Source organism: Taeniopygia guttata, chromosome 2, assembly GCF_048771995.1.
Source record: "Taeniopygia guttata chromosome 2, bTaeGut7.mat, whole genome shotgun sequence".
Taxonomy (NCBI): Eukaryota; Metazoa; Chordata; class Aves; order Passeriformes; family Estrildidae; genus Taeniopygia; species Taeniopygia guttata.
This window is the reverse complement of record NC_133026.1, coordinates 77,106,659-77,129,886: the sequence shown is the minus strand read 5'-3', so window position 1 is coordinate 77,129,886 and position 23,228 is coordinate 77,106,659. Positions and strand designations below refer to the sequence as shown.

Sequence of the window (23,228 nt, the reverse complement as noted above, 5' to 3'; positions counted from 1 at the left end):
TAGACTATGCTTTCCCATGGAAGTTTAAATTGCATTGATTCTGTCCTGACTGATTTGGGATGTCTTTGACACTTCTCAGCAGTGAGTGTGACTAGCAGAATCCACAGTTTGCAAAACTGAAGATAGCAAATACTTTTATAAAACAAACATAATGTTGTAGTCACTATAGCCATCTGTGATGATAAAAAGAAAATTGAACACATTATTTTAATAGTCATGATTCAAAAAGAGACAAATTTAATAAAGCTGTAGGGCTACTGAGTAGAAAGATGTCTATGGCTGAAAACTTCCATGGGTTGCAAAGACCTGAAGACAATGTTCAGGAGAAGTATCTGTTATAGTCTTTCCTGATTCTTGCTTTCTTTCCAGCAGGAGCAAAATGTAATCTGCAGGAAATAGCGTACTAGATTAGATAGCTGGATCTTGTTCCTATGACTATTGTAAGATTTTGGCTCTAGTAGATGGAAAAAAAAATCCCTACATTTGCTGCTTCAGAAGCATGTCAGAGACATGATTTGAATTGCAACTGTGTGGCTGTGTGATTCTTTGCAGGTGTTGTGAAGTACATGCTACCTTCACTCCCAGTGTGAATTATGCTGTATTCTAGGAAAATAGATTTCTTCTATCATATCTATGTACTACCATAGTGCAGCTTCCTTTCTTGTGGATTGCAGCTTCTGGTTTAGAAATAAGAAGAGCTGACTTTATGAAGGAAACTCTAGATGATTGCAAGTCATGCTAGGAAAGTTTTTGGCAGGCATTGAATTTGTTTAAGCAGAGGATCAAATACAGTCATTATTGCTGTAGTCTTAGCAATATTGCCCTCTGTTTGATCCTTCTGGTTGTCATTGCATTAGAACCTTTGTCAGGGTATATTTATGTGCAGTGACTTTCTCCGTCCGCTTTTTGAATTGGAGAGGAACTTGTCTCTGGAAACCAGCGTTTTGCTGTGCTTTAACTTTTCCCTATGGCATTAGGGAAATCAGCAGTCTTTGAATTTCTACGATTCTAATATTCCATGTAATTGTTTAGGTTGGAAAAGACCCTTACAATCGAGTCCAACTGTGAACCCAGCGCTGCCAAGTCCATCACTAAACCATGTCCCTAAACTCCACATCTACATGTCCTTTAAATACCACCACGGATGGTGATTCCAGCACTTCTCTGAGCAGCCTGTTCCAATGCCTGAAATTTCAGCGCAGAAATTTTTCCTAGTATCAAGCCCAAACCTCCCCTGGCACAACCTAATGCCATTATCTCTTGTCTGTCACTTCTTACTTGGGAGAAGAGGCGAACTATGATCTCCAGGCTGAACAGCTGCTGCTCTCCTAGACTTTCCTCTTTAGAGAATACTTAAATACTGTTGTGTTTTAGCTCTGCCATGTGTACATGAGTCTGCAAATCTAGGCTACTCGAAGCTTTGTTTTGCACTGAAAAAAAAAAAAACCAAAAGAAAATATATATAATGTCAGCTAGTCTATTTGAAACACATTGAAAATTACTAGAAAGTACCTCCTGCTTTCCCCTTATCTGAATGGAGTGTCACAGAGTTGGTATTAAGGAAAAAGGCTAGTTTTGGGGCTGTATACAGACAGAGAAGCCTCCATCTAAAAATATAATTACAGGTAGAACTGTACTCAACCAAAGCAGCAATTATAGTTTTTTTTTTCTTCTTTTCTAGTTTTAAATTCTTGAAAGGCATTAAAATGTTTTAAAGTTCAAGTAGATTTAAATCATAAATATCTACACTTACATCAGGCATTTCACAATGTGCAGTTGTAAATGGTCAATGTGCAATTGCAGTGTGCAATTGTAAATGTGTTGCTACTAGATGTACTGACAATTAGTAGCTTATGGTAGGTAAAATATATGGGTTATGCGCTTTGAAGTGGGCTTGTATTTGGGGTAAATAGAACTGCTACTGTTAATGGGGAGGTATGGAACCTGGGAAACATTCACTTTGTGAAAAGAACCCATGCCAGATATGACCATCTTGCAACTCTGCTGTTATTTGGTATCGTTGACTTCCTTTTCCTCTTCCCTCTCCCCAAAAAAGTTCTTTTTTTTAGAGGAAATCCTGTTTATTTGCTTTGAGGAAATAAATTTTCCAGTTAGTCAGTTTAATTTTGTTTTCTTTCTATTAATCTGTTAAGGAATGCTGATACCCCTTAGATTTTATTTTTTTTTTTTGCCTTTGCAGTTGCAGTTTTTGATACATAAGGAGTTGCTGGTAGTGGCAATACCACCTAAATACCTTTCCTATCAGTATTGATTTGTTTATCAGCTGCTGCAGGCGTTTCTTGGCCTCTTCCTGGGAAAGAGCATCTAACATCAACCCTTCCATTTTATCTTCTGCCTTTCTTCTACCACAAACCTCATTGCCTTAGCCATAGAGTTATTTTGGGACAGTAATTTCTATAAAGACCACAGTCTATTACTCCAACTCATGTCACAGCTTGAGAGCAATTGAAGATATTCTGGAAGTGCTGCTTCTTGGTTTTGCCTAACTTCTTAAAGGAATGTAAAAAGCAATTAGTGAATCACTGGAAATACACTTCTTTCTTTCTCTTCACCCTGCCCAACTACTAGCTTTAGCCAATTATTTTTTTATTTTCTTTTGGTCATTTTAATATCCTTTCACTCCAGTTTGATTCATAGTCATTTCTCAAATCTAAGCATGTTAATTTAAGCAGCTTTCTGTGGAGGATGATTCCCTAGGGCTGGTTGATGGATTAAGTGGCGGTACCTTGGTTGTGAAACAACTTAGATTTGCACATTTTCCAGTTGTTTCCCATTAAAACTTAAATCCTTGTTCTGTTGTGGCACCTTTAAAAACCAGATCTCTCCCTTACATCTAAATGTTATGAAAACCAGGCATACTGAACCCCAAGGAATGCTTGATTGAAATAATAGAAAAATTTCTTGCTAACATTCCTGTGATGATGGGTTTACTCTAGAGACAGAAAGTTGGTGTCAGGTAGCTTTCTGAATACAGATTCATTTTGATAAAAAAAAATAGGTTCTAAAGGCTTCGGTGATGCAGTGTTTGTGGGGATAGGTAACTTTTTAAAATATAACAATATTCACTGCATTTCCTCTCTCTAGGATTATCCCACTTACTGCCCACTGCGTGGTTGGTCTGGTTCCTGCTGCAGAGTAGAGCAGTATTCCCTCATAGTAATTACTGAGATTGAGTAGAATGAGTGAAGGGAAACAGAAGTGACTCCTTCTTAGATCCTCACAGGAAAACAAAGACGGCTTTGGTTTAGCCAACTCTGTTCTTCTGTAGTATCTATATAGGGTAATTTTTAATATGCATTTGGATTTATTTTGTTTGTAACTTGTATCTAGAATTTGACATCCTGAAAATATGTCTGAAGACAGTGATGTAGAAATTCAGGAAAAGCTTTTAAGAGAGGAAAAAAAGAGAAGAAACATCCATAGGTTATGATTTGCAGTTAAAACCCCTCCACCATTAGTGAGAAGTTAATTTTGAGATGGTGTATTACATCATGCAGTGAGTATGGTGAAGGAGAAAACAGATACCTTGCTTTCATTTTCATGTGACCAAATGACTGAATACACAATATGAACACAGAAACCAGAAATCTAAACTTATTTAACTTATTTTGAATGTAACAATTTTTCTTGATCTGTGTTAGAGGTATTTGAATGAGTAAACTGAACTTTTAAGTTCCCCTAGTGTTGTTAATCAAAAACATTTAATTTTCAACAGAGCTTAGTAAATATGTAGTGAGAGGCCCTGTGGCATAGGAGACTATTTGCAGCCTTAATACATGTGAAGATGCACGTGCTAGAAGTTAACAGTGCGGTAAATGCCTATTCTGGTGTGTACAAAATGAACATCAGCTGCTGCTTTAAACCTAGTTTAAAGCTTTCTGGAATTGTTCCAGGTTCAGATATTGAAGGTCTTTCTATTTCAGAGTTGATACTCATGTTTGTTCTCTCTCCTCCCCCCTCTCTCCCTCCCTTTCCTCCTCTTTCTCCTTTTGCAGGCAAGGGCAGCTCAAGCATCTCATCCGACGTGAGTTCAAGTACGGATCACACACCCACCAAAGCCCAGAGGAACGCAGCTACCAGTGAAGGTAGGCAGCTGGTACTCATTACACAGGTCAGGCCCCCCAGCAGAATCCTAGCAGTTTGCAGAAGAAGAAACTCTCCTCCTCATTCCTTCTGTGTAGAGTAGCATTGCTCTGCTAGAAATCCAAAAGCAGTTCTTCCTTTAAACAGTTTTCACTTCTATCTATGGTAGTTTCTGATTTGAATTTGTGACAAATAATTTAAGGTACTTCTGCAGAACCCAAATATAGAGAGTGAGGAGTAATTTTGTATGCTGCTTTTCCAGCAAAGGCTTTTACACTTAAGGTTTTATATGATATTATTTTGCAATCATATTTGAAGGCTATGCTTGATGGAAGCTTTTTGACATGCAGTTTAGGTCTAATGTCAGTCAAAATTGCTTTCATAATGAGAATACCATGTAAATGTGAGTGGAGACAAGTTTTTCAAAATTGTAGCTGGGGACATGCTGACCTGACAGATTTAATTAAGTCAATACACCTCACCTCAGTTACTGGAGTATGTCATCACTGAGGGCTAGATTATTGATGTCCAGAGGAAGGAGATGTTGTATCTGTTAGTATCAGTACAATGTTGTATTAACCGATCTATGAACAGAGAAATGCTGATTCTTCCTTTCTTACATGTGAGTAGGTGTGCTCTGTTAAATGGAAGTCTATTTGCCCTACTTTTTATAACTGTGTCTTTTAAGGCTGAGAGGAAATAACTATATATAGTTTAATGATGTAAGCCATAAGGATTTGTAAAAATTGTGCATTGATAGGCCTTAACTAGTGTTTCTGTGTAACTGTTGTAATTATTTGGTTTTACTTGGTAGTAATCAAGTTATAATTCTGATTCCTTACACTTCTGTCACTACAAATTAAGTTACAAGCTCTGATGGCTCTCAGAGTTTTGTTTCTTATGGTTAAAGGAAGTCAGACTTTTGAATAGTTCTAGTGTGGCAAGTCTGTCTATGACTGTAGAATCTGATCAGTAAAAGCAGTTCATGTAAGTAATAAATGACCACATAAATCAAAAGAGGTCTGTTGTTGGGCATGCATAATCCCATACCAAGAATAAATATCTGGCACCTATGAATCATAAGAAATACTGGTTTAGAATCTGTGCTTTTTAGTCCAGCCAATAAATTTAACAACAAACAAATAAATGGTTATTAACAAGTTGAATAGTAGATTTCATGTTTCTCTAAACCTTAGATTCAAAAGTTCTGAGATGCCTGAAAGAGGTGAATTACCAGGACACTAAAAAATTTAGGAAATAAATTCTCTTTATGACAGCCAGGAATGAAAAAGAAAAGAAGCCATAAAAGAATAGTGGAAACTCCAAAGTCAGTACTTAATAAATGATTTTAATTTCTTTTCTACTTCAGTCTGTAAAACATTTTTTTTTATTCAAATATGATAATGCAAAATAATCCTGTACTAATCTCTGTGATTTATGTTCTTAATTTAGCCTATTATTGAGCCAGTGAATATGAATGTTGACCTTGAAATCTTCGCCACCAGTTTGCAGCTGATTAATTCATTTGCAAGGGAGGCTTAAATGCAGGCCAGCAGTAACTGTAGTGAAATTATGTTTTTATGAGTTCACATGCAAAATCAGAGTTCAGAGTAGTGTAATTGTGTATTCTGTACTTGGAGGCAATTCCAGTTTTTAATCTAATTTTTCTGTGCCCTGGAATAGTGTGAATTGACAAATACTTATTTTGACAACAGATTCAGAAGCAGCTTCTTCCTCAGCCTGTACTATTACTACTTTCTTACCATTTCTTTCTCCTGAAGAATTACTAATGTGGGGCAGTTTAAGAGAAATTACCTTAATGTGGATTGCTGCATAATCTGGCAGATATTTTGAATGTCATAGCCAGGGAGCATAAGAATTCTGTGAAGGCAAGTGAAACAAGAGATATGGAAGTAGCTGAGGCAAAACAGGCACTGTTGAAACTGGTGTGTTACTGGAAGGCACATTTATCAACTTTAGTGCTTGGATTTTTAACTAATGCTGCCTCTTTTCCCCATGAACAGTAGACTTACACTGAAGGAGGATTCAGCTGGTAATGAAGACTCATGACTTCCACAAGATGACTTGAGTTCTGTTCTTACAGTATGCTGAATGTTTTTATACTGTTCAGTAATAGAGTAATGCCCAGGGGCCAGCTAAGAACAGGAGTCTGATTGTGTTAGATGCTGTACAAGCAGTAGCACTTACGTATTTTAGGGTGGTTGCATAACATTTTTTTGACACTGTTAGTAAAATTTATCTAGTCCACTGTAATATTTGCTTGCCATGGTACAATAGTATCTGCCCAGCACAGAGGGTGGTACGTGTATCTTTATTTTCACTAGAGGCTATTTACTGCAGGGCCAGAATGCTCCAATTCTGCCTGTATTGTAAATTCACGGCACTGTGTCTTGTTCTGTGAAGGAGCCATGTGTTGTGTGGCCAGCTGTATGCAGCCAGGTCTGGCGTGGGAGGAAGTAGGAAACATTGCAGGTAAACTCTTCTTCACCTTCATTGCCATGGGGAATGATCCTGATTGAGCAAGTGGCAGACAGCTTCTTTGCATCCTCTGAATTTCTATTGCCAGCTGCATTCCTGAGTGTCCAGCTCTGTGAAAAGCATAGCTTTTGTTTGGGGCTGAAGGCCTTTCACAATTTCTGCTTTCCAGCTTTTTAAACAGACCTAATTCTTTCCAGTTCTGCACAGCTTGTCTTCTGTTTCTGTAAAACAGGTGACACAATACTTGTGGAAGTTGAATTAATGGAATTAATGACTTGAAACAACTAGAAAGGAAATTTGTGGGAATGATCCATCTTATCTCTGGTACTCCACAGCTGCGAAGCAGTCAAATAAAGTACTACTTAAGCAGCTACATATACCTGAGAATTGTAAAAAGATGTCAGGCAGGACTGTTGCCTGGAAAAGCAGACCACCTCAGGAAGTATCTGACAGCAGGTGTTATCTTGCCATCAGTTTAAGCAATCAAACCACACTCTTCATCATGATGAATGCAACCACATTATCAGTCAAGTTTCAGAGATGTGATGTTTCTCTACAGAATGGGTACCAGAAATAGATAACAAGATGCTTGAAATTACTCTTGTTGTTCCAGTTCTAGATATTCTATTAAGGCAACGTCATTTAACTCACTTGATGGGCACAGATGGTGCAGTTAGGGCCAAAATAATGGTACCCTCCCTCACATTGTGGATTTAGAGCATCTCTGGAGTTGTGGAGTATTTTATGTTTCAAAGAGACAAAATGTTGGCCATGCTGTTGAGTGTGTCTGGGTGAAGGGCACATCTTCCCCAGACAAGGACAATGTGTGCTGGTATCCTTAGTTAAACAAGCTTCAGTCAGTGATGCTTCAGAGAGGTAACCACAGCTGTTTCTGTTGCATAGAGGGAAGCAGACAGAACCTGGCAGATTGTGCAGCTTCCTAAAGTCAGGCTTTGACATACCAGTGATGCTCTTGAGAGGAATGCAGACGTGCTGAAACTGGAGTCCAGTGACTCTCACTTTGTATACTTCAGTGAAGGGAAGGTGGCAAAACCCAGATGTCTGTGTAAACCACTGGCTGGAAAGACCTGTTTGGCTACAGCTTGGCTAAGAACGAAACCTGGTAGCCTGTGAATGTGCATGCACACTGATGACTCCACACTGTCTCCTGAGGATAGAGTTTTCTTTAGCTTTGAATATACGCTGCTTTTTACCTCCTTTCCAGTCTCAGACATTGCCAGCAATTCTTTACCCTATCTATCAATTATAGCTGGAAATGTGAGAATGCATGAGTTTTTACTACCCCCTATTGCTCTTTGGCAAGTGAAAGACTAAATGGATTTTTGTGGGCCATTTAAATGCAATTTGCTAGACAGTCTCAGCTGAAATATTATTGTCTGAAACTTGATTTAGAAGATTAAACTGAATGACTGTTTTTGTATGGGCTTACCTTGATCAGGGAGTTTTATTCTAACTTACCTGCAAAGCACGGAGTGTTATGTCCAAGCTGCATGCTTTGTACTAACTTGACTGTTTTTCAAATAAAAAAAATCAATACTGTTTGCATTTCATGTATAGCACCATTAAGATGTAATCCAGAGGCAACTTTAAATTGAGAGCTCATGTATGAGCTCAATGTAGAAGTTCTAATTTATTTCTCAGTTTTTGTAAAATCAAATTGAAGGATTAGGTCTGAAGTAGAACACTATTTTAGCAGAAGGGCTCAGTGCTGAAGTATCTCTAAATATATCCCTTTAAATCTTAGTATTGTGAGTTTTGCAAAAACATGATGAAGCCAGCTGCTGTATTTTGAAGAAATTCAAATTTTATCTGCTTTTAGTTGACTTCTAGGGACCTTCAAAGACTAAGTATTTTACTTTGTTTCTCCTTTTGCAGTACTCTGGCAGTTCTAGAGTACACTGCAATGTAGGCTTAGTGTGGAGATCAAATGAATTTGTTTTGGCAATAGCTGTTTGTATGAATCTCAACACAAGAGATATTTCTTCTGCAGTTTAGGTAGGTACAAGAAGAGCCCTCCCTTTCATAGCTGTATCCTTCTTCCTGTTTTATTTAGGTTTTGTAGTGCTTCTCCTGGACTTGACAGTGCTGTGTTTACTGTTGGACTTAATGATCTCAAGGGTGTTTTCTAACCTAAATCATTCAATAACTCTCTGAGTAGCAGGGCCTATAGTCTGGTGGGAACAATTGCATTCATTAGAAGTTATTCCCTCCATTAAACCATCTTGGAGAGGCAACTGTGTGAAAATGTAGCACTTTACAAACATGTAATGCTTTAATTACTCATGTAAAAGTTCTGCTGTACCCTGTGCAAGGTGATGGCTTGGTTGATCAGGGTGTGTTTGGGGCTGTTGGCCATCCTTTTTTTTTTTTGTGGGACCTGGCCACTGAAGCTTTTATATAGCAAACTTTCTTTTTACAGAAAAAATTGACCTCAGTATCAGAAAACATTTATCACTGCTCTACATGTGAATATATTAAGTGACATTTCTTGAACACAAATTTATTTGGGTTGTGTGCCTCTTATTTCACCTTTCAAGTTAGAGAACAAAGTGCTTGTTAGAGGATACTTTCTGAGAGGCTGAAATTAGTTTAATTTCTTTTGGCTTCGTAACCACATTCTTTTAAAACGTGGTATCTTTTGGATCTCTGAGTAATTATTCATCTATTAAATGAATTTAAGAAGAGGTTGTTCTTGCATTGTGAACTGTGATTGGCAGTATCAAAAAATTTGGGACGGTGGAACAAGTTTGTTGCTACGGAATGCTTTTTGTATTTTAAATGGTTCCTGATAGAGAATCAGCTGAAACTGAGATTTAGATGAGTGCAATCTGATCTTTTTTTAAGGGGAGATAAAAATCTCAGAGAACTACTTTGCAATTAGACATTCTTTCTGGGTATTAAGGCTGACATAAATGGGTAGCTATGTTTGGTCTATCAGACTTCCATTGAAGCTTTTGAGTCGTTTGTGTAGCCTTTTTGAGACACTGAGATAGGTGTTGTGGCAAAAGACTATTGTTGAAGAGAGATGAAGTTTTTTACTCAGATTTTCATTATGATCCTTTTGGGAGAAAGAGCTCTTTAGGTCCCTTTTTTCATCTGATACTTGTTAAATTATTTCCCACTTCAGATCTTTACCATTTTTTTTCACTATCTCTTTAACATTGGAAGTTGAGTAACCCAGTATCAGAAATGAAAACTTTTAAGTGTTCTTTTCAGATAAATGTGAATATATGCATAATTCCAGTTCTTTTCTTTTTAATTTCTGTCCTCATGCCTTTGCAGCCTCTTATTGGGTATTTGGGCTCTTGGTTCTACTATTGAACCTCTGTCAAAGCAGGCTTTCTGTACACCACAGTGTATCAGAAGTTGATATCAATGTCTGAATTTGCCCCTGCTTGCTTGGAACTGGGCAGAGATTCAGTTGGCTTTGAGTGAACTGAGGCCGTTTTGAGTTGGTAGTGAAACTGGAGGCTAGGTAAGTTTCCTGGGGTTTTGTGTTACTTTTCTAGCTGGGGAGTTTTCTAGAAAAGTGAAATGTTGCATTGCAGAATGTGCCAAAACAGAATAATTTCAAGCCAAAAAGACTGAGGAGGAGTAAGAGTGGGCTGAGAGGCGTGACAGCTAATAAATCCAAAACTATAAGCAATTTGACCGAATAAACAGAGCTCACTATTTAAATTCCTTTAACCAACATCTGAATATCTGAATGCATACACAAATATAATCACCCCAAGCAGTGTGTGAAGGTACAAAGTAGTATAAAGCTTGCTCTTAACCACTGTTTTTTGTACTTAACCACATCTTGATATGCTTTTGCTATCTAATAGGCAGTATTCCTGCAGAACTGTTCTGCTAATTACAATACCATTACAATCAGCATGTAAATTCAAGTTCAAATACAAGGCAAAAGTAGCTGAGACATTGGCAAGGTTAAACCTGCAAATGGAAACCTTATGTTATTCTGGCTAATTTGTACTGAAATGCTATAGCCAAATGTTTAAAACTTGCCCAAACAATACCAAGAACAAATTGGAAAGATGCATGAAACTGCAGTCTTATTTGATCTGGTCCTGAAATGTGAGACCCACCAGAGCAAATGCACTTACAGTAGAGTTAAAGAGAAATGATCCCAATTTAAAAACTTGGCATTAGCTTTTCCAAGTGAGGTCTGATGCTTGGTGGGAGTGATTGCAGTTTATTCAATTACCTGTAAATCTGATTTTAAGGAATCCAAGATCCCAAAAGTAATTCTTTAGGTAAAATACTGTACCAAACTACTTAAATAGTATTATCACAGGGAGGTTCTGGCACTTAACTGTTCATCCTGTTATTGCCTATGATACCTGTCTAAAGTAGTTTCGTTCTCTGAAAAATGAAGTCATCTCAAAGGATATGAAGAATGCCTAGCATTTGTTAGTCAAAACCCGATTCTTCTTGAATGCTAGACTGTCTCCTAAGACATCTTGAAGAATATATACAACCTGATAATGCATATTTAAATATGTCAGGTTTATCAATTTTTCAGAATTAATGAACTGAGATGAGCAACTTCCTTCAGATTTGTTCTAATGCTTGAATTAATATTAATATTCAATATTAATGATTGGAATAAAATAAAATTGGAACAGCAAATTTTTTGACTGTAACTTCAGAATCCCTGTTAAGATGCTGTAGTTTAAATTTATTGCACAAAATATCCTGCCTTATGTTCCTATATCTTTTCTTTTTATGTCAGTTTGTTAGATGACTGTAATTTTTAAGACTGATACCACCAACAGTGCCAAAACTAGCAGCATGCTTGAGAAATATCGTCTTGGAGTGTCTGAGCCATTCTGTATTTCTCTTCTGGCTATTGTACCATAGCTCCTGCCACTATGTCTTTCTCAAGGTTGTCATCTTCTCAATTCTGCCACCATTCCCAGATTTCTCTTGAGTAGTATATACTGGGATCGGTTGATGAAAATGGCAGTTCATGAGTAGACAATTATAATTCTTATGCTCCTGTTAATTCTGACTGTTGGATCATCTTTGGTTTAGGCAGTTACATCAGACTAGGCTGGAAGTATAGGGAGAAGTTGTGAACATGTTTGTAATATGATGATTTACCATTTATGTGTTCCTCTAGTCTTAATCAGCCACACCTGTACATAAAATCTGTGGAGTGGTGGTGTGCCTGGTCACTAACTGACCATTGTGATACTTCTTTTCCCATTTAGGGATAGTTTTCATCTTGAGCTGTGATGATGGATTTGGGAGTTTGTAATTCTTGAACCTCAAAGTAAAATAGTGGTATTAACAGTTCAAATATATATATATTTTTTTTAATAGAGAAAACAAGTGCCCATAGCAACCTGTCATCTATACTGGGCTAGGAGGGTTTTACTTCCTTACTTTGTCCTCTTGGGTGTACACAAATTTGCCAGAAGGCAGGGTGTCTTTAGACATGCATGATAAATATTTATTTGCAAGATTCTGTAGTCAATTTAGATCAGCTAGTTTGAGTTACCCTCCCACAAGGTGAAGTATGGAGACTTTTCCTAGGCATGTCATCTACTTGTGGCATATTTGTGCTGCCTTGGACATGTGAACGTGTGGGTGGAAAGAAGCTTGATGGCTTTACTGGATGACTGTAATCCAGCATGCTGCTTGCAGTGACTTGGATACATCATAAATCTCCATTGTAAATTTTTATTGCAGTTATCATAACTGTGTTTTGGGGTTTACCAATGCCTAATCTAATCTATAGTGCTTTCAGTTTTCCCTAACACCTTGTATAGTTTTCCCATTTGCATCCTGTGTATCAAAGAGAGTGGAATTTTACAGCACTGTGAGGTATTAATTGTTTGTGGGAAGTTTTTTACCTTGTTCATTGTAGGTAAATAATGCTGTGTGGGAATCTCTGAAAGACAAAAATCAAGAAATCTCAAGGATGTGGGCAGTAGGAACAAATTATTTTTTGAGCTGTGATGCTTGCTTAATATGAATATTTATATGTCCATGTAGGCATATGTAAACATTGATTATTTCTTTGTTTATTAGATACAGACACATTTTCCACCTCCACCCTGTGAGATAAATGTTTGTAAGCCTTGCCAGGTAGAGCTTCCATTTGAGCAATAAAAACTTAGTGTGGTACCCAGAAACTGTTCACTGTTCAAAGCAGTCATTTACCTTGGTCCAGGAAAGACTTGTGTGGTAGTTTTCCTTATAGAACAGGCACACATGTAGTCTAAATGATAAAATTATAATTAGACTGTATTTTGTGAGTTCAATCTTGGAAAACTATTGACGCTTCTTTACTGTGGCCTGGGAATAAGCCATTAGCTTGAACTCTGCTTTCTGAAAATGCTCTCTTACTCTTGCTTTTTTTTCACTTTAAAAACAAGACTTTAGTAACTTCTTGTAATCTGAGGCAGAATTACAGCTCAATCTGATTTTAGCTTTGAGTGTATTTTCACTTTTGCTGTTCCTGTATCTTTAACTTTCTCAAATTTCTTTTAATGCCCTCGTACCTCAGATTGAGTTTTTTTATGGATGTTCTGTCCAGCATTGAGTTTGTCTTTTGAAAGCTTTTGCCATGTAAAACATTTGAAGCTGATCAAGAAGCTGATGTGCCTGGTTTTAATGGGGGATTATTCTGCACCTGGATAAAATTCACAGTATTCTGAATATGCTTTGTTGTGTTCCAGTAGAATAAGCTGACATCACTGGGTGCCAGTTGGTGTCATTAATTTGGCAGACTACTAACAAATTTGTTTTTGGAAAAGAAAAAGCTATCAAAGAATATTTATTTTTCTTTCTTCTCAAATGACATTAGATGAGCAATAAATCTGTTCCCATCCATCAATGTTTTCTAAAGATCACTTCTGCCACTGTCTAATTAATCCCATAGCATTTAGTGAAACATGAATGTTTGCCAGACTATGCTGATAATGTCATTCCCAATGAAAATGTATCCAATTCAAAATAGCAACACTGCCATTCAGTCACTGAGTTCAGATTTCACTGATCATATTAAATAGCTATGTGGAATGAAGAAAAAATGTATCTTTGCACCTTGATGTGTTAATACTTTCACATATTTTTAATTCTGTTTAGAATGTGTACTTGTATATGGCAAAAAAACCCAACACCACACACAAAATAAACCTACCTACTATGTTTTTTTCTTGTTACTGAATGATACTAGTTGTTTTTAAAATATGGTTCATGAGAAGAAGACTGTGAAGATTCTGAAGCAAATATGTGATTTGGTTATGAGAAACTGTCATGATTATTGATAGATGTCCGTTTTCAGTTAGACAGATGGCAAATGCTTTGAACAGAAAAAACAAGGCTTAGAACTGATGTAATTTATCTCATGTCCTGATTTCTGTTATTGGCTATTTCAGTTTTGATATGAACAGAGCCCTTAAGCTAAGACTGGGGTAGCCTTTTGAATTTGATATCAAGTTAATGCCCAGACTATTAGAATAACTTATTATTATACTTCATTTGTGCTTTACCTCAGAACTGTAATTGCTTAAATTTCAAACGCACAAATTTCGCAGAAATCAGAGCATGAAATATTAGATCAACTTCTTATATATCCTTGTCTGAAATATCTTTTTTCATATATCTTGGAAATAAGATAAATGTAGGAGGACAATATGCCATGAACTTTTACTGTTGAACATTTCCTAATTCTAAATTGAAGCAACTAGGTTTAAATATGTGATATTCTGTACTGTTTTTGAAGGAAGAATAATAAAACCCTAATTAAACAAAAACTTGACTATTTGCCTAATATGAGAAAAAAGGAATATAGCTGGAACTGCAAAGAGTAAAACTAGGTAAAAGAAACTGAAAAACAGTATCTACAAAATCATTAAAAATAAAAAATGGTTAAAACTATGAGTGACCAAACCTTTGTATTCTACTGTCTATTGCTCAATATGATATATTAGGCTTATAGAGTTAGCAGGCTCAGATACTTCAGAAAAGACAAAGTGTTTCCTTTGGGCCCCTTTGTGGAAATTGTGACTTTCTTCTTGAATGGTTAGGCAGTTCATGCCAGAAAAACATGCATTTTGTAGTAGATGGTTTAGTTAACAGTAAATGTAATCACAGTGAATCTTTGGAATCTGATGCTACTTATGTAACCAGATAGACTTTCTTAATCCAAAAGATTAATCATAAACTCTATGTAAACATAAATATTAATCTTGGGATTGTGAGTGTGGTTCTGAAAAATAGTTGACATACCATTCTGGAAATATTGGTTATTGTCTTGGATTGAATTATACTTTTATGCTAAATTCAAGAGTAAGTGTCTCTAATTTCAAGTCATAAGACAGGCCATATTTCCTCAAAGCTTTGAAGGAGCTCAGTTGATGTCTGAGCTTCATTGAACCTATGGATATGTCCCATCAAGAAGTTGTCCATCAAAAACAGCTTGAGCTGTTCCAAAAAGACTCACACTGGAATAGTGAGATAAACTGGAGCTAGTGATCAATCATTACACAAAGCCTCTATGAAAAGAAAATAGTTAAAATTTAAGTGAAAGAATCTGAGGCATGTTTTTCAGCTCCTTTTAACCTGAGGACAAGATCATCTTCGGTATGAAATTCATGGCTGTCAGTGATGCTGCTCTCCATTTATGTCTTGACACATTTCTCTGTTGCAAGAAAAATGAATATATTTTAGGTGCTAGGGTGCTATTCATGTGTTGGAGGGTTATTTATTCCTGTTTGTTTCATTTACTAGTGTCCAGGAAATGAAATTCAAGATTTGGATGAGCTTCAACTCTCCCTATCTGTGCATGTATTGGAATTTTCAAGAAATTTGCCATGGGAGGATGCTAAACCACGAACACATCAGCAGTCCTCACCTCATTAACACTGTACTGCAGTAGTTTGTGGTGTATGCATGTTTGCTCAAAAGTTGGAAAGGTTTTGTTGCCTTGGTTGCTTCTTGAAAATTAAACAACATCAATTTTGTTCTGACTTTGAGTATTTTTTAATACTGATATGGTTCAAATATCAATGGAAAAAATGGCTTCTCCTTGGACTGTGCTCTTTTCAATTCTGACCCAGTTTTGTGGGCAAGCTTTGTGGTCTGGTAATGGTGTGTTCACCTCAGAATTAGGTCTTCTACTGGGCTTGGAAGTGTTTAGGCTCCTGTGCTATTTTATTGACATGCTGGCTTTAAGTCCTCATTTGTACATCATGTCTGTGTTAATTTGATCCAAATGAAGGCACTCCTGCCCCCAGTTTGTCAGGGCATCCTGTGCAGCGCTCTAGAAGTGTGGCTTGATGCCTTAATTTGATTCTGTTTAATGTGGATATACAAGTTAGCTAGAGCTTTTGAAGCTTCAGGTATCCTGGTCAGAGCCATTGCCATTTAACATCTGTAAGTGACTGAAAAATCATAATTTTTTTTCCTCAAGGAAAGAATTGTAGGCTGACAGAAGGTGGCCTGGGAAAACCAGGTGTTTAACTATGTTGCACCATCTTGTAAATGATGTTGTCCTACACATCCAGAGTATGGTAGTCCTCAGATAGCTGTATTCAAACCATAAATCACTTGATGGCCAAGGCTTAAAAGAAAAAAAAAAAAAAGCTTATATATAGGTGTTGAAATACATGGTCTTATTCTTGGTATTTGAACATTGCATGCTGAATTTTGAGCCTGGGTGAAATACTGTGTAGGAAACAGACGCTAATTTTAAACAGGTTCTATCCCCCTTGTCCTTTTTTTTTTTTTTTCCTTTTCTTTTGTGAAAAAGGAAGTTGTGGAGTTGAACCTGATGACTCCTATTCATCTGTGTCTAGTTTTTTAGTTTTAATGGAACAGTCATATTTAGCTCTGGTGTTGAGTTTGTGATTGAGTTGGAATGGATTATGTTTTAATTCTTTTTGCAATTTCTGTACAAGTTATTTTGGTTCCTTATCACAGAAACATGAAACTGAATTTTGGAGAGGGAATGGACTGCTCAAACTAAAAGCCCTGAATTTAGATTGTGAGAAGTGAGCAGTGATGTTAAAAGATAGCAAAGGTAGTGAAGCCAATATTGCAAATAAAGCTTCTATAGTGTATAATATTAAAAAGGTAGGTTTAGGTTTCATATGTAGGGATAACACATTGCTAAGCAGTGATAACAAGACACTAAGAAAAATGTAGGCCATTGCATTCCAGCACTTGTGTGTCTTTACAGAAAGCTTCTGGTGGAAGCAACAACATAATCTTCACAGACTCGTAGAGAGGTCTAATAAAAGGAACCCTATAATTTCTAGGTGCATGGAAATCTAAATGCTACAAGACTATTGAAACAGTAATAGGTTGTGATGTTGAATAATTTTGAGTTTGTACGCAGTGAAGAACCCTTGTGGGCTAGAAAATCCTTGAAACAAGGTCTGCGTCAGGATGGATGGATTCTTTTGCTCCAGGCAATAATGCCTTCTTTACTCATAAATTGGAGCTTATGAGTGCAGAGAGCTACCAGAGAACTCAGCTGAGCAAATGCATTTCAGATATAGAAACAGCATGCATAAGCTAAAAAGAAAGTCCTTGTGTTTAGTTGGAATGCAGTAGAAGCTGTTTTCTATTGTGCACAGAATGTGCTATAGGTTGAGAGGTATTATCATAGAAGCATGATTTTATGTTTACTTGGAACAGAATATTATGTATCTAGAATAGCATCTTATAGCAACTTTTGACTTTTGTGATGGACAGCTGTTGGAATAAAAGTTGAGACTGAAATTTGTAATGTTTAACTGACACTTAAGTTGGAAATAGTATGGTTCAGAGTTCATTATTATTCCTCTCATTGGAAAGTCTTATAGAAAATACTTACTGTTTTTGTCAATCTAGCATTATGAGCAAAAATGCAAACTGGACCAGCAAAACTCTTGGTTTTCTGCATGCTATCCTGTGGCAGTAATCCTCTTTGCAGGGCCCTGGTTTCACCGCTGCTCTGGCAAGCTTTGGAAGGTACCTTCCAAACAAACACTAGAAACCTGTTGGATGATGGAAAGGCCTTTAAAGTTCTGTATGTCTGCCACCTCCTCTGTCATGATCAAAGTTTGTTTTGCTGAGAACTGTGTTCCTTCAGTCACATGGATGATATCAGACTCCATCTTAATTTACCTCCTGGAAATGTCTTGCCTTTCCTTATTCCTACACTATTTTTGAATGTGAGATGAAGCTGTCCTCACTGCCAGCTTATTTTTCTGAACATGCTTGCCAGGCTGAGATGATATACATCATAGTTACGGGCTTCTTGCTGCCAAACTTTGGTTGTATATATATTGCTCAAGCTGCAAACTTCCAAAGCAAACAGAGAGAGGAAATCAAAATTAAATTAATCCTCTCCAAGGATGTATAAAGTATGGCTCCACTAAGGTTTACATATTGAGGTTGAGAGGGACTGTTGGGCATGTGGGAGGCAGAAGCCAGTTGGTATTCACAGCCCTGTTCTGTTGCTTTGCTTGTCTTCTGGGCTGGAGCTGCTTAGTGTGAAGACTTTATTTTTTTCCTGATAGCTTGACAAATGGCTTTGCTACGCCTTGGTTGACTGTGGAGCCATAGGGCATTCATAGGACTAAAGGCAAACAAGTCACTAATTTCTCTGGGGCCCTCTTAGTTGTGCATGTGCTTCATTTAATGCAGTCAAAATGTCTTTGCTTGAGACCAAGCAGCCCTCAGCTTTGGACAGTGTGAAGGTTGGGTTTGGAGACCTACTGTCTGCTGACCTCAGCTGAGAGGACTGGTTTAGGACAATGCTCAGTTCTGTCCTACTGCTGGGTTTCAGCTGGCCAGCAGGAGAAATCATCAGTAATCTTGAAGGATTTGATGCCAGCTCTCTCAGATGATGTGAGGGTTGGAGATGTAAAGTAGTGGCTGATAGTTTTCTTGCCATCTGGCCTACTGGCTATACCTAGTCCATTTTCAAATGGAAAACATGGATGAAAGGAGTACTTTTTGCAGGATATGAAAATGCAATGGAATTGCTTGGCAGAACTTTATGCAACTGCAAAGTAGATTAGAATGCTATTTCATTAAAAAAAAAAGTGGGTTTTTTCCCTTTTGTAAGTTTTGGATTTTCCATTTGGGCTTTTCTTTTTGTTGGTTTTATGTTTGTCTGGTTTTTTTGTTTTGTTTTTTTTCCTAGAGCTGTAGCCTTTGTATTTTGGTAGCTTCACCTGAAATGAAATGATATCCCATATGGTACAGTTAATCAGAAAGAAATTCCTCAGCCAGTAATGGCAGTCATAAATTAATCTACTTCCACAAGCAGAAAAGTAGGCTTGATTGCTGGAGTAACAATCATAACTATTCTTCACCAAATATTGTGCACAGGAAGAATGAAATAAAAACCTTTTCTGTTTTTCCTGTAGGCATAAAAGGGCTTCAGCATTGTAAATCTAATATAGGATGCCATCAGTGATCATCTTGATCTACCTTCTGCTTGCTCTGAAGCTTTTAAATTATTAGGAGCAATTAAACTTTTGTCTTGGATAATTTAAATGTCTGTTTAAATTGTTTTCAGGAGTAAAGCTGTAACGGAGTAGATTATCTTGACTTGTTCTGGGTGAAAAACTTTGACTACACTGGAAGTAGACAAGTTCAGGTGTTGAAAATGTACTCTTTTTATCCTGCTAACACAGAGAAAGGCATCTGCTTGCAGTCTTGCAATGCTGTCTGTTTCTGAGATTTGCTACTACTTACTCCCTGTTGTCCAAGATGACTTTTGGAGTTACTAAAGCCTTTGCAAAAGACCTCCTGTGGTGGGAAGCTACTGGCATATTGTCTTGCTGCAAATTATCTGTCCCATCTTTCATAAGCTTAATCTTTGTACAAATCTTATGTTTAATTTCTACTGATAGGCAAACAATTTTCCATGGCTTCCCTGCTAAATATGTCGATTTATGTTACTGGAGAAGCTTGTCAGTCATTAATCAAGCACAAGGGGAAGAATTATTTTCTGTTCTTCTTGCTGATTGTACAAGGACTGACTCCTTGCCAAAGTGGTTAACAGAGCTGAAGTAATGTACTGTGAATGTCAAATTGTTGAACTGCAGATCTTGAAACTTTTCCATGAAGTACAGAGTGCAGCCATGAACTTAAGCTTGCTGATAATAGGTTTTGGTTTGGTTTTTTGGGTTTTTTTTCATATTGATAGTAAAAGTTCTCAACCCTCAGGTAGAAACTTCTGACGTAATGACATCTCCACTGAAAAAAGGCACTGTTCTGGGGAAAATCAAGGAACTTCACTCTTAGAAACTACTTCTGTCATTTATCATTTCAGTCCATTTCCTCATCCATGAATGATGCTGGATGACTGCCTGCCATGCAGGCAAACTGTAACAAGATGTAAAATGGTGAGGGTTTTTTTGTTTGTTTAAACAGTGTATGTTAAGTTGTGTTATTAATTTATCTACACTTTGGTTTGTCCTATATGTAAAAAAAAAAATATTTAAAATTTGAATAAACAAGTATACATCACTTTGATACTATAAATCAAGTAAAGGCTCTGACTTAAATTGTATTAGTCTTCAAAACTTTGGAGCACAAGACTGACTTAGAGCCTGTGCTCTATTTGATAGCTATGAAACACACAGAAAATACAACAGGAAGGATGTCATATTCTTTGCAGCAGTACTTAAAAATGCTCAACAAAGTTGCTTTGGGAATTTCATTATAATAAGAATACAATTTCTGCCTTAAAGTTTGGTAAATTACACCACTGAAATTATTGCAAGATATATTTTTTAGTGGAGACAGTTCTTAAAATATTAGATGCCATTTAGTATTTAAAATATTAGATCCCATTCCAGTGGCAATGTTTTCTCATTTCTTTTTTATTTTTTGCCATTTGGTTGGTATAAGTGTCTGCCGAACTAAACTGGACTTTAGAAGCCAAATGTAGGCCCTAGTAAAAAGGATTTGACTGATTTTAGGTAGTTAATTTTCATAATCCATTAACTTAATTAAAACCAATCATAGTTTGGTTATGGTTTACTAAAATGCCTGAGAATAAAATGGAAGCTTAATTTTGTCCAAGCGAAATTCCAAAATAGAGTATGTTGCTTTCATTATTCAAATTCAATGCATAATAGTGGCTAGCCAAAACTTTTTCATTTTTCTTAAATTTGCTTTAGAAGTTCAGCAGTTGGGAAGCTTTTCTTATATGAATAGATGCCTAAGCATACATATTTAGTAACTCTTTCCTGGTCGTATCTAATGCAAGTATCAGCATTGTAAAAATGTAGCTCCCCTTGGAAGACTGTGTAAAGTGAAATGTGGCTTTTACTTGAAACACAGAGTAATTTCATATTTCCATTAGCAGATGTATGCTGGATATATGATATGTGTGTAATTATAGCCATTTTAATAATACATAGAAATATAGCATGCATAATGGGAAGCTCATCAGTCTTACGTGAAGCACTAGGAACTGTCTGATTTAGACTATTGAAATAAGTACATATCCCTTTTCTAGCTTAATTGAAAAATATTCTGAGATATTATGATGACTTTTTTACGAGAGTAGGTTTTCATATTTGGCTAACATTGCCTTATGCCAAGTAGCACGGCTTGAAAAGTAGCTTTTTGTATCTTCAGATTTCATGTGATTTCCTCTCCCCATCTACCCTACATTTTTTTGTCCTGCATACATAAAACTATAGTCAGAAAATTGTTAACAGTATTGAATTCTGTTACTTTTCCCTTTCGTCCTTGTCTTATTTTAGAGACCAGCTTAATGCTCCACATAGTTAGACTTGAAAAATGGAATTGTTCCAACTCCTGTGTGGGAACACAAGGCAAGGATAGACTAGAGAGCTGAAAACCTGCCAAAACAAACTTGAGTGAAATAGCTTTGTTTGTCTGGTGCTGCACTTTCTAACGCCATGGGGCTTTTTAAAGGTATTTCTGTTCTCAGATGTATGTGGTCTATCAGGTATCACAAAAGGCAAGTGCCTTTGTAATCCATGAAGTCCATGTCCTGCAGCTCTTAGGTGACATTTCAGTTAACCTGGTAAGCAAGAAGGGACCCAGCTCAGTCCAGCCATTGTGGCTGACACCATAAATCTTGTGGTATTTAGTTAAAAACTGCTGTTTTGTGGAGAGGTGGCAAAAAGTACTACAATGTCTTAAAAAGGCAACTTCATATAAATGAAGGTATTTCAGAATTCTTTCCCATTGACATTTCAAATGCCTTCCTTTAGTTTGCAAAACACTAAAGTACAATATATGAGCTCCTTGCTAGATCGAATTTCAAGTGCTTTGTATTTTTAGCTGTGTTTATCTTTAAGAAGCATTTTGGTAGCTGTTTTGAGGTTTATTAATGTATTTCATTACAAGTGTAATGATTTAAGTAATTTCAAGGCAATACAAGATTGAACCTGTGTTCAGAAAACCTGACCTGTAAAGGAAATGACTGAAATATCTTTATTTCCCAGTATAAGGTTTGGATAGGAAGAGGACGTAAGTGTGTCTTGGAATTCAGAACAAAATTACTGCAAAGTGAAAGGATTAAGATCTTGTCCATGTTTGGTGCAGATGAGAGAATTAGATTTTAACAATAGATCAGATTTTATTATGAACATTGAACTAGCCTGTGCTAAGTTCTGGTGCCTCTTCTGAGTCATGAAAGAAGAAAAAATTGGCCTAGATATGTGTAAGACTATACTTGAATCTTGTACATACACTTGTAACTAACAGCTAACACTGCTATGAAATAGAAGAACTAAAAATTAAAAGGGATTATTTATGACCTTTTGCAGACTCTTTTCTGCTCTCATGTTGGATTTGCCCACAAACAAGTATTTTTCCTAGTGCTGGTTTTAATCTGTAAATTTGAAATGGATTATTGTTTAGGAATTGAGTGTATTCACACAGAGAAAGACTCTGCTTGCTGATGCGAGAGACAAAATCTTTCCAGTTTTACTACAAAATACTGGATTTTTCCCTTTGGAGAACAGTAGCCTCAAGAAAATCAGGATTTGAATTGCCACACAGGCTGGAAAAACATTTCTGACAATGCAACTGCCAAGGTATCCTTTTTGATATGTCCAAGAGGTTTTGTAAAGTGTCTCCAAGAAACCTTCTTTTAATCTACCTGTTCTGTTGTAGGATCAACTTGTATAAGCATTAAAATTATAGGAAAATCTAGCAAAACATGTAGAATACCCTTTATAGGAACATGTGAGATAAAGTATTATCCCTCCTGTATGTGGGAGGGAGGTGAAGCCTATGAAACTTGTTTAGGGATTTTGTTGAAAGTGTGATCCATAGTAAATGAATAAACTACCTTGCTAGAGCAAATATCTGTATATAAAAGGGATCACTATTTGCCATAGATGTGAAGGTCAGGAGGTTCCCTGTTAGTCTCCACCTCAGTCAATAAACGTGCTTAGTTGTGCTATCAAAATTTCTAGGCTCTGACTAAAATAGTGTATGTCTTGGGATGTTAACCCCACTGTGAAGTTTGATAGAGTTAGAATTAACTTCCAGATTCTAGATACTGAATGACATTTTCAAAACATCTCAGTTTTCTCAGTGAACTACTGCGACTGTAGTCTTAGGGTGTTTTCCAGATATGATTTCTCCCTTTTCATATT

At 36.7% G+C, this 23,228-nt stretch overlaps 1 protein-coding gene across 9 annotated transcripts in view; it reads left to right on the top strand.

Annotated features, from left to right (window-relative positions):
- FBXL7 (F-box and leucine rich repeat protein 7) overlaps nt 1-23,228 on the top strand; it is a 225,285-nt gene that overhangs the window by 82,858 nt on the left and 119,199 nt on the right. For all 9 annotated transcript variants that reach the window (XM_072924278.1, XM_072924281.1, XM_072924280.1 and 6 more), the window contains one exon: nt 4,017-4,106. In XM_072924278.1, the coding sequence (XP_072780379.1) occupies nt 4,017-4,106 (90 nt within the window). The remainder of the gene's footprint in view (nt 1-4,016; nt 4,107-23,228) is intronic.